General features: G+C 37.1%; 1 protein-coding gene across 1 annotated transcript; it reads left to right on the forward strand.

Annotated features, from left to right (window-relative positions):
* Positions 755-7,174, forward strand: LOC109720264 (endoglucanase 7-like). Its single transcript, XM_020247252.1, has 5 exons — positions 755-1,320; positions 1,447-1,659; positions 1,750-1,950; positions 2,050-2,304; positions 6,258-7,174. Exons 1-5 carry the CDS (start codon positions 1,069-1,071, stop codon positions 6,993-6,995), a joined length of 1,659 nt encoding a protein of 552 aa, XP_020102841.1. The 5' UTR covers positions 755-1,068; the 3' UTR covers positions 6,996-7,174.

Below are 15,443 nucleotides of genomic sequence, written 5' to 3' on the forward strand. Positions count from 1 at the left end.
CTGCACATCCCTTAATTATAAGGGCCGAAAACCTACAACAATCAATGACTTGGTAATTTTAAAAGCAGAGAAGCTCAATTCTTAATTAGGTGTTAATAGTCAGAGTGAGCAGGAGGGATGTCAATGGGTATGGATACCCGAAATGTTAGCCGAATTCGAACCCGAATGAAACGGATATATCCGATGCTAAATGAATATGGATTTGGATGTGGATATTAAAATAGAAACTCGACGGGTATGGATTCAGATATGAATTTTGACTGTACCCGATCCGAACCTGAACCCGAATTTATTTTATATTATATATAATATATATATAAAAGTTTGATGTTATATTTGAATTTGTTAAAAATTTAGATTTAATATAATATATTTTGAAATATTGAAAAAAGAAATAATTGTTTCGGGTTCAAATTTTCGGGTTTGAGTTTCGGATTTTTGGTCAGGTTCGGGTTTGGATATGAATTTTTAAAATCCGTCGGGTTCGGGTTCGAATTTTTAAAAATCCGCCCCGAATCTGACCCGTTTACATCTCTAGTGAGCAGATCCAAATTCCCAACCTGGGTGTTGGATCTGGTCATACACATAACACATAATTAAACAAAGCATTACTAGAACAACAACAACAACAAGAGGTTAATTAGGAAAGGAGTAAGTTGGGGGGTCTCCATAATAGAAATATTTATTTTTCCAAGCATGCAATGCATTGCACACCTATTTATGCACCCAACCTTTTCTCTGAGTCATTTCATTTTTAATTAAAGATTCTTTCCTTTTCTCTCCAATTTTCCCTCAACCCACAAACATTATATATCAGTAAATCTCTACACACTGTGGTGGGATTTGTTAGAGGGTCTCTTTTGGGAAGCACAGAGTTGGTAGATCCCCCTCCCCTTTGCCTCTTTCCCTTTGTACCATTTCCCCACAATTCAAAGCCACTCACTGCTTCTTTCCATCATAGGCCACATACATTTTCCATTACTTTAATCACCACCACCATTAACCATAATAATCATAATCATAATCATAATCAACTAGAGATTTGTGATTCTCTTCAAATTTCTGGGAATGGAAGGGGATGAGGGAACCACAAGTAGATGCCCCTCTCCCAGTTTTGCTGCTCTCCCCTTCTCCTTCTTCTTCTGCATCAGCATCATCAACTTCTTCTTAGTTTCGGCGGCGGAGGCCGCGGCGGACTATGGCGACGCCTTGTCGAAGAGCCTGCTGTACTTCGAGGCGCAGCGGTCAGGCCACCTCCCGTACAATCAGCGCGTCGCCTGGCGCGGCCACTCCGGCCTCACCGACGGCCTCGAGCAAGGAGTAGGTTCTCACCCATTCAATTTTTTTTTTTTTTTTTTTTTTCAATACCATTTCGATTCTTTTGGGAAAAATAAAACACACCGAATTTTCACACACACGGCGAATGCGTGTACGTATGATGCGCAGGCGGACTTGGTCGGCGGGTACTACGACGCCGGAGACCACGTCAAGTTCGGCCTGCCGATGGCCTTCACCGTGACGATGCTGTCGTGGAGCGTCTTGGAGTACCAGGAGCAGGTCACCGCCGCCGGCGAGTTCGGGCACGCGCTTGAGGCCATCAAGTGGGGCACCGACTACTTCATCAAGGCCCACACGGCGCCCAACGTTTTCTGGGTCCAGGTACCCCCAATATTCTCTCCATTCAATTATTTGATTTCCTTTTTGATTTCTATTCTCGGTCATGTAAGTAGTGAAATGTTTAATGTTTAGGTAGGCGACGGCGGGACGGACCACTACTGCTGGCAGAGGCCGGAGGACATGACGACGTCGCGGCAGGCGTACAAGATCGACGCGGAGCACCCCGGGTCGGAGGTCGCGGCCGAGACCGCCGCCGCGATGGCGGCCGCGTCCCTCGTGTTCAGATCCTCCGACCCGTATTACTCTCTCCTGCTGCTGCAGCACGCCGAACAGGTCAGTTATTATTATCCATTCGCCGTCTTCGCGGTCCAGCTCTACGTACGTGTACGTACAGACTGAAAGTGATTTTCGACCATAAATGCGCGCCTGCAGCTGTTCGAGTTCGGGGACAAGTACAGAGGGAAGTACGACGGCAGCGTGCGCGTGGTGAAGAGCTACTACCCGTCGGTGAGCGGGTACTACGACGAGCTGCTGTGGGCGGCGCTGTGGCTGCACCGGGCGACGGGGGACGTCAAGTACTTGGACTACGCCGTCGACAACGCCGAGGCGTTCGGCGGCACCACCTGGGCCGTGTCGGAGTTCAGTTGGGACATCAAGTATGCCGGCGTTCAGGTCCTGGCCTCCAAGGTACGACCGCAATCTCCTCTCCTCCTCCTCCTCCGTCATTACCATCCTCACCAAACCAAACAAAAAAAATATATATATATATATAATTTAAAAAGAAATAAAAAATAAAGATCAAATTATAGGCGGCGTCGAAATATACTTTTCAACTTTATTTTTTATAGTAGAATAGAGGTTTTATTGGATTAATTAATTAATAATTCTCTCAAATTTAATAGCTTTAATTATTATATATTGCAAATAAAGCTGAAACATAGTAAAGTACAAACCATAAGCGATAATAAAGTGTCAAAATTTAAAATAGTCACACTTATAATTGTACTATTTTTTAAAATATTTAATTAATTATACGATTACGATGCCAGCTAGTGATGGAAGGAAATAGTCTTCTTTTCGATATTAATTACGTAGACTTAGTCCATAATTTCAAATTCTAAATGGCCTAGCTAGTTATTTTTTGAATACATATACAGTATTTAAATTATTAATTATTTTTTAATATTATAAGTTAGAAATAAATAAATGGCTGTTTCGTATAAAAATTTGTATATCTTTGAAACTGAGTCCAAGTAATAATCGAGATGAAATAAATAGAAAGTGGTTTAAAGAGATTACATGTTGAATCGTGTCTATAAAATTATTGTTGGTTTTTTTTTTTTTTAATTTATGGGGCTCTACATTGACCATATCCCCTTCTTAATTATTCCCATTATTATTATTATTATTATTATTATTATTATGGAGGTACTATTATTCTTTGGGACAGAGTGTTTCCATGCCTTTGAATTTTGTAAGAATAAAAATTATTATTTATGTGAATAAAAATGCATGAAGGTCCCTCCATTATAAGCCATTCTAAAAGTACCCCCAACTATATATATTCTTTTTAATCAACATCACTTTAAATCATTAATAATTTCTCCAAGTTGCTAGTTTTCAATTTTTTGGTAAATAATATTAATTAAAATAGTCAACTGGTAAAAACTAATAAAACCATTAAAATTTAACAAAATTTTTTATTATAATTAGGTAAAATTGTATTCTTAATTTTCGATTCTTTTGTATTGATATTATTTAATATTAAAGGAGTTGTTAACTTTGTCAGCAATTCCATCAAATTGAATAATTACAGTCATATTTCAACAAATAAAATTAAAATTAATTATGAACTTTCAATAGCTAATACAATTATTAAATCATCAAATCAGAAAAATTTGAAAACTAAGGCAAAATGTCATTTTTTTTAAAAAAAATAATAGTGAAGGATCATTTTAAAAATCCCTGTAGCCGAAGGGTCTCCATACAATTTACCAAATTATTATATTATTTTTTTAATTATTGTGATTGCGTAGAAAAGAGACTCTTTTCCTACTCTTTTGACTAGTAGTTTTCACCATTGTGTTTTTTATTTTTTTTTTATTCACAATCCATGCATGTATGATTTATTATTATTATTATTATTATTTTTATTATTATTAGTATTGTCCATGCACGTGGAGCCTTAATTTGTTACGCGGGGACTTATAAAATATTACTATTATTATTATTTAATATTTTAAGCTAAAATAATCAAAATCTTATGAATCCAATCATTTTAAATTGTGGTTGCAATTTAAGTTTTAATTTGACTGTGACATGGGGGTCAATTGGGTCAGATTGGGTTAGGTGCATAGATCACACTGATTTAACATAGATCAACAATAACAATAATAATATTAATATTTTAAAATTTAACCCTAATACTAATACTACTAATAATTGTATAATTAGCTAAATTAATTCCTACGGAATCAGCCTAGGAGTCGCAACATTGAGGAGAATGAAATGTGAACAACTCAAAAAAAGTTTACAAGTTTTATTCTTTTCGTGACTTAATATATANACAACTCAAACAAAGTTTACAAGTTTTATTTTTTTCGTGACTTAATAGATATTTTGAGCCAAACTTACCCATAAACCAACTTTAATTTGGTTAGTACCAATATATATATATATATATATATGAAGAAATTCACAAGCGAGAATAGTTCTAAATAGTTCTATATATCAAATATAATAAGACTAAACTAATTATAATCTGACTATAATATTTTGGGTGGTGATTAGATCTATAGATAAAGAGAGTTAAGTGTGCTGGAGCTAGAATAGTTTTATGATGAGTGCCATCTCGGGAAAGTAGGGCGTCGTATAATCAATCTGACTAGAAATTGGACTGAAATACTTTTTTTTTTTAGAGATAGATAGCATGCTACCCACTTCGTTTATTTCATTTAGAAATAAACTTTAGCTAGAAATGTGAATCAACTATGATTCGAACTTGAGAGTTCAGGTACCAACCACCAAGCCCTTTGCCACTTGCGTTAGGGACAGTCGGTAATTGGACTGAAATACTATTAATAGTACTTAACCTTTTTTGCTATTAAGTTTTTAACTCTTGAATGAAAATTTGAAAGGTTAAGATGATAGTGGTCCCCCTAAGGTCGAGTTGGTGGTTAGTTGAATAATATGATTTAAAAAATGAAATTGATCAAAGTGTAGATCTAACAGGTAAAATATCGATACCAAAAAAGCTCAAATACTGTTAATAGTATTCTAACTCAACTCAAGATACTCATCTGACCAAACATAATCCCATCCCATATTATTACTCAAACTCCTTCTCATATATACATATAATAATGGATAGGAATTAAGTCATAGTTAGGTAGGGTTTTGGGTTTGATAAGTTCTAAAAAGTTTATCTATTCACTCAGTTCGTTTTCATGCCTCACCAATAAAATTTCTAGCCAATTTTAATTTATTTTTCTTTTTTTATTTCTAATTTTATCTTCATATGATCCGTGTGAACTATGGGAACGCAAATTTCCAATTTCATACTAGCAATATTTTTATTTTATGGGGCATGGAGGAGGTTGTTGAAGGTTACGAAAAATCCAAAACAGGTGACAAAAACCTGCTTTGAGACACAGTTCAAAATGGGGACCATAAATGCACTAACCCAGTCAACTCAATTGCATGAATCAACTAATCAACTAAATTTTTTATACATTATATATAATATAATATAATATAATATAAATATTAATTAATATGAAAGAAACTAATTAATGTACTATATATTTTGTTTTTTTGTGTTTTTTCAAAGCTGAACCATATTGACATAGAAAGAACAACCAAGCGAAAATATTTCAGTCGATTCAGTTTGGTTTATCCCGATCTGATTATATATAATTTTTTTGAAAAATCTGAAATCGAATTTAACATGATATTTTAAAGTTTGAGTTTTACTTAATATAGTTTTGATTATTGACAGAGTAGCAATTTTTAATTTTCGGTTCCAATTTCTTCGGGTATCGTTTTCGTGGTCAGTTCGGTTATGATATTTTTGGTTTTCAAACTGAGCTAGTTTCGATTTCGGGTTATGGTTTTCGCTGGCGGGTTTACTATTTTGATTTTTCTAAAAGCCGAACCGAATCGAACCGAACCGGACCCACCGCGTTGAGATTTTCTTAGGATTAATTAGTTAGGATTGGATGCATGCTAACAAATTTAATTAATTTTAATTTAAATCATGCACATAAATCACAAGTTGACTTCAAATTAAACTGTGATCACAAGCTTTTTTTTTTAATTTTTTCTCACATAATAATAATTAATTTAATTAGGTTGGAATTGCCCTCGCATTATATAATCCATGTGTTTTTTGCAAACTCATGAATTGTTCTATATATATATAGTATATAACATTACTTATAATTAAAGAAAACAAAATTAAGCCAATGCATTAATTTTAAACCACAAAGAAGGAGAGAGAAATTAAATTATCATATTAAAAGATTAGAAGGCGAAATTAAAATCATAAAAATTGGATGATGGAATCAAAATGATCTGTAAATTAACTAGTGTTTGCTTAATTTCTAACATTATTTATTTTTTATTTTTGTCACAATATTCAGCTACTGCTGGAGAGAAGAGATGCACTGGAAGAGAGGCACAGGAAGATACTAGAGGTGTATAATTCGAAAGCCGAGCACTACGTGTGCTCCTGCCTGAACAAGAGCGACGGCGGCGCGAACGTCCGCCGCACGCCCGGCGGCCTCCTCTTCGTCCGCCAGTGGAACAACCTGCAGTACGTCGCCGGCGCCACCTTCCTGCTCACCGCCTTCTCCGACTACCTCTCGGGCGGCGGTGGCGGCGGCGGTGGCGGGGGTGGCGTGCTCCGGTGTCCGCAGGGGGGGGCCGTCGAGCCCGGAGAGGTACTCGCCTTCGCCAAGTCGCAGGCGGACTACATCCTCGGCGCCAACCCGATGGGGGTGAGCTACTTGGTCGGCTTCGGCGACAAGTACCCGGGGCGCGTGCACCACCGGGCGGCGTCCACCGTGGCGTACAAGGAGGATAAGGCGTTCATCGGGTGCGCGCAGGGGTTCGACGTGTGGTTCGGCCGCCAGAAGGACAACCCTAACATGCTCGTCGGGGCCATCGTCGGCGGGCCCGACGCCAAGGACGAGTTCAGGGACCGCAGAAGCAACTACATGCAGACCGAGGCCTGTACATACAACACCGCGCCCGTCGTAGGGGTTTTCGCGAAGTTCCGTCAACTGCAGCAGAAACAGCAGAAACAACAGCAGCAGAAACAGCAGAAACAACAGCACCTGCTGCAGGGATTGCAACCTCAGACATCCTCATACAAGTAGAGATTTAGTGATTTATGTTTTTTTTTTTTTCATTTTTTTTTCCTTTTATTTTTGGTTCATTGGTGGGGTTGGAGCAGGGTGTAGAGGTTTGTTTTGTGTTTTGATAAATGTAGAGAACATATATAGGCAAAGAAAATAGAAAGAAATTAAAGAAAGAAAGAAAGAATGAAAGAGAAGTTCAAATGAGATTCTGCGCCTTTTTTTTTTTTTTTTTTTTTTTTCATCTGAATCTATTTTGTTTATAGTAAACTAAAAAATAGCATAGAGAAAAACTTTAGTTTACAATAATAATAATAAAAACACTCACAACATATGAACGACCTCAGAAAATATAGTAAGAAATAGGTGCAATAGAAATTATACTCCTTTGTATACTAAAAATACGGCGTGTAATGTAAATAAGAAAAAAATATATAAAGTTTATTTGAATTGTGGATCATTCTCATTGGGCTATTCAATTTTTCAAATTAAAATTTTAATACCCAACTTTTCAGTTTGTTTGATTTAAATTTGATGGGCTTATCGGATACAAAAATCTAAGTTAAATATTGCTTACTTTAATGAATTCAGAGTTATGTAAATTGCATAAAGTATATTCATTAAATTCGTGAAGATAAATAATGCATTCAAATTTTGAAGTTAAAAAGTCACTAATAAATTTTGAAGTTAAAAAGTCACTAATAAGCTCAAATCAAATAAATTAAAAATATCAGACAATAAAATCAGAACTTTTAAATATAGCAGCCTCTGCCTTCTCTTCTCAAATGTGTTAATGGGCTTCAATGCCAAACTCGATCTTTTTTTTGGGCTTAACTTGCCACGATCAGTCTCGGTAGTAGCAGCAGTCGGAATCGAAGGTTCTGCAAAAGAGGGTAACAAATGGTCGTGAGAACTACTGCAAAAATAAATAGTCCTCAGTGGGTACCGTCCTCAACTCATCGGCTTACCCACCAAGTCTACAGATGATATACTCAATGATAATAAATAACTGAAAATAATCTACAGTTATATGCCACTATACTATCATGATCCGACACTACTATCTGTAGAACAATGTGATCTCTGACCCAATCTAACTAGGGACTGTGAACACACCCATCCCAGGGACTGTAAAAACACCCGTCCCGCATGTCGAAGCTATATAGCTACCTTCACACTAAGCCGTCCGTGGAGAGCAAGTCCAACCAGGACAAAACGACACCAATGCAAGCGCACAAAGCCCGACTCCGGAGTGGCACTCGTGGGCGCTACCCAACCGAGCATGCAAGTTTATCTTTGTCGAGCTCAATCAGGCTTTCACAGGCTAAAATCCAAGTAAACATGGTCCAACTGGTCTAACAACCAAACTCACGTGCCCTCGGCACAATCTGATGCAAAAACAGTAGTCTGGGTCCACCGTCAACCTCAACGGCACCCGACAGTCCGAAACAGCCTAAACACTATTGTAAAAATAAGCTCGGCATCTCAGCACGAGCGTAAATTTATTCTACACTATCATGGGTATCCATCGCCCACAAACTGCGGTGATACAAACAAACTACGGCTCCTAAAGCTAAATCTGATAGTTTTAACATATGACAGTATAGAAACGTCAGTTTTCTCCTAAGTCAATTCCAAGTCCAACATTTATATTTAACTAACATTTTAAACTCCAAACTCAGGTTTCATAAGCATACAAAATCACTAGTTTGAGCTAATTACATGATATACAAAAGACTAAACATACATGTTGTACGTCAACTACTAAACTTAGGAGGAGAATTTGATGATTAACCCACCTCTACCGCAATCTACGGCAGCGAGGAGTCACGACGTTGCTGGGAGCCTCTACCGAAACACCCTCAACCAGCAACTAAGCTACTCCAAGAATCTACACTCAAAAATCACCATATAATGCATTAAAACCTGCCAATTCAGTACTTAAGTAAAATTCATCCCAAATCCAATGTCAACTTCACCTTCAATTCTTCAAATCTGGGAAGTATGGTTCCAAAACCTGTGAACTATGATGGAGTATCACCCTCAGGTCCAAAATCCCACTTCCTCCAAAGATTGCATCATGAAAAACCAAGAAAACTCAAAATCAGGTCCCAACCACTAGCAGCATAGAAACACATGAAATTAACTAAACAAACCTCAATCAATTTATGTCAAATTTGCTCCACGAAAACTCCAAGAAGTCCTCTAACCACCAAATCAAGTTTCACAGCAATCCGATTCTCCTACGTCGCACACGAGCCAAAACGCCGAAGGTCGCTGCTAGAAACTGCAAGAACTGAAATCCTCAAGCTGGAATTGTGGAATTTGGATAAATTTTAGGAGATTATAGGAGTTGGAATACTGATTAAAGGTTCACTGTGAAAGAGGATTGAAAAGATTCATCAGGATTGTACTCCATCTATTTATAGGGGTTTAGGATAGTCCAATAAGCCCCAGGAACAAAAACTGCTAACCTTAGATCCCTATAGAAACGGCCACATTCGGGGGCCCAAAATCCCTTTCTGGGCGTCCGAAACATCCAGGCTACACAGTTGCTTCCCTTCGATTCCTCCACTCGCGGTGTGCTGCGCCCAAATCCGGCTCTGGCGGACCTCACCTACCACCAGCCACGTGTCAGCGCAAACGATATTCACGAAGTAAACTTTCGGACCCACTTCTGGGCGCCCGAAACATAGGATCCGAATTGGCTTCCAGTTCTGCTCAGACCAGCACTCAAGTTTTGGGCGACCCAAATCCAGTTCTGGGCGCCCGAATCTGGCAAAACTCCAGTTTTGCTTATTTGAGTGCGCCGGGTCCATTTCTGTATCCATTTCGTGCAGAAACGACTCCGACTCAGTCCGACACTCTCCAAATATGTCGACCAGTCACTAATACTGTAGCCAATCCTATCTAAACCTCTAGAACACTACATTCATAAATTCTTTTTTTGAATTTTTTTTTCTATATTTTGCGGACAAATGAAAGAGCCCCTTACCAGGTCATGATGAGAAAAAGAAGGCAAAATTTCACACATGCTCTTTTGGGAGGCTAAAATTTTATCAATAGTCCCCTAAAATTTAAAATATCATAAATATATTCTTAAACTCAAGAAATAATTATAAATATCCTTCTTAATAACTTGAGCAATACTACACATACATCCCAAAGAATGTATATCATACATCCCATTCATTTTAGGATGAAAATTTTTTTAGGGTAAACTTCAAATACCACCTGTGGTTTCGCACTTTCCCACTTTAGTACCTTGTGATTTAAAGTGTATCAATTTAGTATCCTGTGTTTTCATTTTCCTCTTTTCGTCGGCCCCTCCGTTAACTTTTCATTAAATCATATACAAAAAACTTCAGATACTCCACCTATAGTTTATCGAATATTCACTTTAGTACTCTTTAGTCTTAACTTTGTCACTGATGTAATGAAAAAAATTATTGAATGGGATAACAAAAAGAGAAAAATAAAATCACAGGGCACGAAAGTGATACACTTCAAACCACATGATACTAAAGTGAAAAAGTGCGAAACCACAGAGATGGTATTTGAAGTTTTTTTCTTTTTTACTAGTCAAATTGATGTGACTAGTGAAGGCCACCCCACTTTAGGATGAGTGAGTTGTATATTATGCACTCCTCATTGGATGTACAAGAAGCTTTTTTTTCTTTTTTTTATAGATGTTGGGAGACCGCCTCAACTAAAACTTGTTTTAAAATATTTCCTTTAACTTAATTTTTTGTCATGCCCGAGCTCCAGCAAAAGCCCGCCCGACGCGTGCACAGACTCACCATGTACACTAAGCACCCCCGATGCACACAAGGCGTCTACAACAATAACAACAATGAAAGAAAGTAGGAATGAATCCTAAACTTGGCGATCAGAACAGATAAATGAATCTACTACATAACGGAGTCTAGTACAAAACACCATTATAAGATATACACTAGGTATAAATAAATGGTACAACTCGAATACTAGAAAATCTCTAAACATAATACATTTGTACATCTTTCGGCTAAACCAAATGAAAGATGTTGATGGGTTCGACTATAGTAACACCGAAGAGACTCTAGCTAGTCGAGAAACTCTTGCCACGATCTTAACCTCACCCCCCGTGGAAGGCTCTGAAACACAAAAACAAACAACCAATGGGGGTGAGAACCATTAAACAATAGTTCCTAGTGGATAAGCCGCCGAGAGTGGCGAAATACACCACTAGGTCAACTAAGACATGATAATATGCAAAATTATAGGCATACTGGCAACAGTTAACTGATCAAATTCAAGTATAGTCATGTCTCAATATAATAATGTCTACTAACATGTAAATGGTTTATCAACTACCATATGCACAAGTATTGGTACTTGCGAATTTACATGCTTGTCTATCTTTAAGCTACAAGCAATAGTTAAAAAAGAAACCTTTCATTATCATCTTATAGCTACCTTTTCTATACTAATCAACATGTGTATAGATTTGCTACCACTAAGGGTGTCAATGTAAATAATAACTATCATGAATGTCCAACTATTATGAATGCATTAAGTAGTGTCATAAGGTAATAACCCAATTGTTCTTCTACTATATGTGCATCATCTAGTGTGATGTTCTATGTCAAGTTTATTTACTTTTACGTAATTAACGAGGGACTTACACATGGTAACATCCCGACTTGTGTCGTGCCTAATGGCTCCATAATAGTTAACATTCTCCATCTAGGAATGAGCCTTCCCCACGGCAATCCACTTTGGCGCCCAATCCCGCACGGACGATCAGTCGTCGCAAAGGCTAACTCCGGAGTGCCAGCTTGTAGGGAGCGACCTTCACAAGTTTGTGCGAATGAGCACAATGGCAAGCAAGCGTGATCATAAGCATCAAGTCCAAAAATCACATATCACAATCATCATGTTTAAAATATGAAATCACAATCATCGACTTAAAGGTCGGGTACTATAACATGTATGTCATGTTGCATTCTCAATTAACTTAGCTGTATGTCTCTACCAATACACAACATGCCTTAAGTATATATTGGTTTACATCTCACTTATCCTATCAAGGACGGTTCTTTATTTCATTCATGACCCAAAAAAGGGTTTCAAAAGTATACTATTTTCACTATAGTATAAAGTGAACAACTTACTAATGTCATATTCAATGAACTACGAGGATGTCAATTAGATCATGATTCGAGTCATGTACATGCCTTGCTACACAAGCCTCCACTATATGGAGTATGATGGTTATCATGCAAGCAATTTTTATTCAACTAAGCAATGATATGCAATTGCCCTTTATATGCCCACAAGCGTAGAAATCTCTTTCGTCATGCCTAGAATATGGAATGCAACTAACAACCTAGAGGTCAAGTACAATGTCATAATGCCCACTTAATTGTTTAACTAAGTTAAGTGCAACATGCATAACTTTACGTTTTGTCATTAACATGCAATATGTCCTATTTTCTCACTAACAATAGCAAATAAAGCTTTACTATTTTCAAGTTCAAGCCTACTAGTAGAACTAGTAATGTAGTGTCCAAATGATACTACCACACATCTCTACATGCATATCTCTAATTGCATAGGAGAAGCCTGATGTCATCGTACACTTACCTTGGCATAATATGCAAATTATCATCATACCTCTCTACTATGTAGAGTATGCAAAATTTCACATACAACATGTATGCAAGATTAGCATGAATATGCATCAAATTAGTCCTACAACAATATAGGAGACATAGGGAGAGTTCACCTATTTCGGTGAGGTCAAACCCACCGGATAACCTTCGAGAGCTCGATCATTTCGCAAACGAAGTTGTCCCCAAGACTTATAGCACCCTAAGAAAAATTTTCAAGGGGTTACGAGCTTCTAAAGAGCTCACCACGAAATTCATCAAAAATCAAATAAAAATTAGATGAAAATTACCTTTGACCAAGTAAAACTTGTCCAAGCCTCAAATCAACCCAATGGAGCTTAAGAAATGCTCCAAAACAAACCCTAGTTTCTTTCCAAACTAGATTTTCTACCAAAGTTCTTGCAAAATTCATAAATAGAGCACGTAAGAGTAATACTAACCTCAAATAGAGCTCCAAACCAAGCTATGTGGTGCTAGGGTTGGAGTTTAATCCTCAAACAAGCTCTTCTCTTCAATCCCGAGCTCATCTCCAAGTGAAGGTGCTTGCATTCAAAGAGGAGATGATGAAAAAGAGATCAAACCCTAGAAATCAAAGGGTTGGGAAAAAAAATCCAAGAGGAATTGGAGAGAAAACTTACCTCCTCCTTCTCTCTAACCTTAGCCAACAAGAGAAAAATGAGGAGGGTGTAGGGTGTGTTATACTAGTTGTAACAATACCCCAAAAGCTCCTCCAAAACTCAGAAATTGCGTCCTGCACAAAACAGGTTCTGCAATATTGAGTACCGGTACACGATTTGGAGTACCGATACTATCGTGTACCGGTACTCGACGATCAGTTTCGGTACCAAGTGTCTAGTACCGCAAAACCCGAATGTTGAAAAATTATGTTTTCCACTGTGTTCTGGTACTCGTCCGATGCAGTACCGGTACTAAGCCCAGTACCGATACTCACCACTTGGTTCCGCAGAACCCGAGAGCTGCCCAACCTGGCACTCAATTGAGTTCTGGTACCTCAAGTCCAATACCGGTACTCAACACAAATACTGCACTTTTGCAGAATTTGATCTTCGGAGTTCGTTTTCACGCTTATTAAGCCTCGAAAACTCTTCTAAGCTCTCTAAACTCAGTCATGTCCCTCAGAATAGTATCAAGCACTATTCTCTCACTGGAATTCCGCAATTTGCAAAAGTTCAGTGCGCTACATTTTTTTTTTTTTTATTGAGACTTAATTTTGATTTTTCGAAAGTAAGAATGTATTTAAACCTTTCCAAGTAAAAATCATTTTGAAATGGCCTTCTCAATTTCTATTCGTTAAGTAAGACCTTGTGAAGCGAATTTTTTCAGGGAATCACCCATCCTAAAACTACTGTAGTTATAGTATACTTAATCCTCTTAACTTTTGGAGTCTAGTAACTGTCCAAATACAATAGTCGGATTGAGCGTGCTATGATTATAGTAGAGCTTTAAGATAGGTGACCTCCTAAAATATGAGGCGTCGCAGTTGATATCAGAGTCAATTACCAGCAAGAAGTGTGAGATAAGTCTTGACTGAGTTAGAATCATATAGCTGGCAGAACGCTATTTCCCGACTGACGACCGTTGTGGGTGGAGTGAGTCATCCTACAAGGTCAGCGAAGGTTAGTGAGACGAGTCTCACATCGCATAGTATTTGTAAGTTTCTTAACCCGTCTATAGCATTTTAGACAGTGATTAGACTCAAAAAGTTAAAAGAGTTAAGTATATTATGACTGAGTAGGTTTAGACTGGATGGTCCCCCTAGAAAGCAGGGTGTCCGTGTCACAGACCTCTTTACCTTTTAATTCTTTTGGATTAATTAAGTGATTCTAATCCAAAAAATTATGAATTTGATAAAATTTAATAACTTAATTCACTTAGTGAATAACATTAGACCAATTAATAGTTACAGTTAAGAGCATTTTTAATAAAATTTTCATAACAAAATTCGAGATTGAGGGGGTGTCAGGAAAAATAAATAAATAAATAAATAAATAAATAAAGTTGAGAGCTCTATATCAAAATGGCATGTAGTAGGGGTAGTCTTATACATTTTTTATCTCTTGTTGTTGACTTGCTTTAGTGTAATAGTTTTGTTAAAATTAATGGTTCTTCTAGTCATTAAACACTAATTATTTTAGTTTTATTTGGTAAATATGATTAAACTTGTTAAATTTAATAGCTATATTTTTTTGACTCAATCATTTAATTCTATAAAATTGAAACTTAGGGGAATCCTAATAAAAAAGAGCAAATCTGAGTGGGTCATTTCAAAATATCTATTAAAAAATTAATATATCATTTCCTCCAAAATCATTCCCTTAGACAGAGCAAATCTTGATAAAACGGTATAATATATCATTTCCTCCATAATCATAATATTTGGTTTGAAATTTTTCTACATTGGGATGGTGAAAATCTCTCTCAAAAAAACTAGTAAAATTTTAAAAATACACTTTTCAATTATTTGAATATTTTATTCTAACATCCAAACGAAACTCAAAGAAACTCAAAACAAACTTATGTTGACTTAAAAGGGCCAACATTCTACACTATGACGGGAGCTCAGGTTGGACAAAGTCATGTCCGAAACGGTGAGAGGTTGATTTGAGCCGAATCATATTCAAAGTGGCGTGAAACTAATTAGGCCGAATCACAATCGAAATCCATGGGCGTTATATTTGTACGTTTGAGGTGAATTGATTGTATATTTCTAACCGCTTAAGTTTTTAATATTAATAGTTAGTACCAACGATCCGACAGCCCATAGAAGATAATCCGAGGCTACAAAGCCCACCCC

This window comes from Ananas comosus, linkage group 14, assembly GCF_001540865.1.
Source record: "Ananas comosus cultivar F153 linkage group 14, ASM154086v1, whole genome shotgun sequence".
Taxonomy (NCBI): domain Eukaryota; kingdom Viridiplantae; phylum Streptophyta; class Magnoliopsida; order Poales; family Bromeliaceae; genus Ananas; species Ananas comosus.

Bases quoted from the DNA above. Each gene is read 5' to 3' on its own strand.
- LOC109720264 (XM_020247252.1), top strand. From the start codon at position 1,069: ATGGAAGGGGATGAGGGAACCACAAGTAGATGCCCCTCTCCCAGTTTT. The intron at 1,951-2,049 runs GTCAGTTATTAT...GCGCGCCTGCAG, and splicing joins TGCTGCAGCACGCCGAACAG to CTGTTCGAGTTCGGGGACAA. The intron at 2,305-6,257 runs GTACGACCGCAA...CACAATATTCAG, and splicing joins TTCAGGTCCTGGCCTCCAAG to CTACTGCTGGAGAGAAGAGA.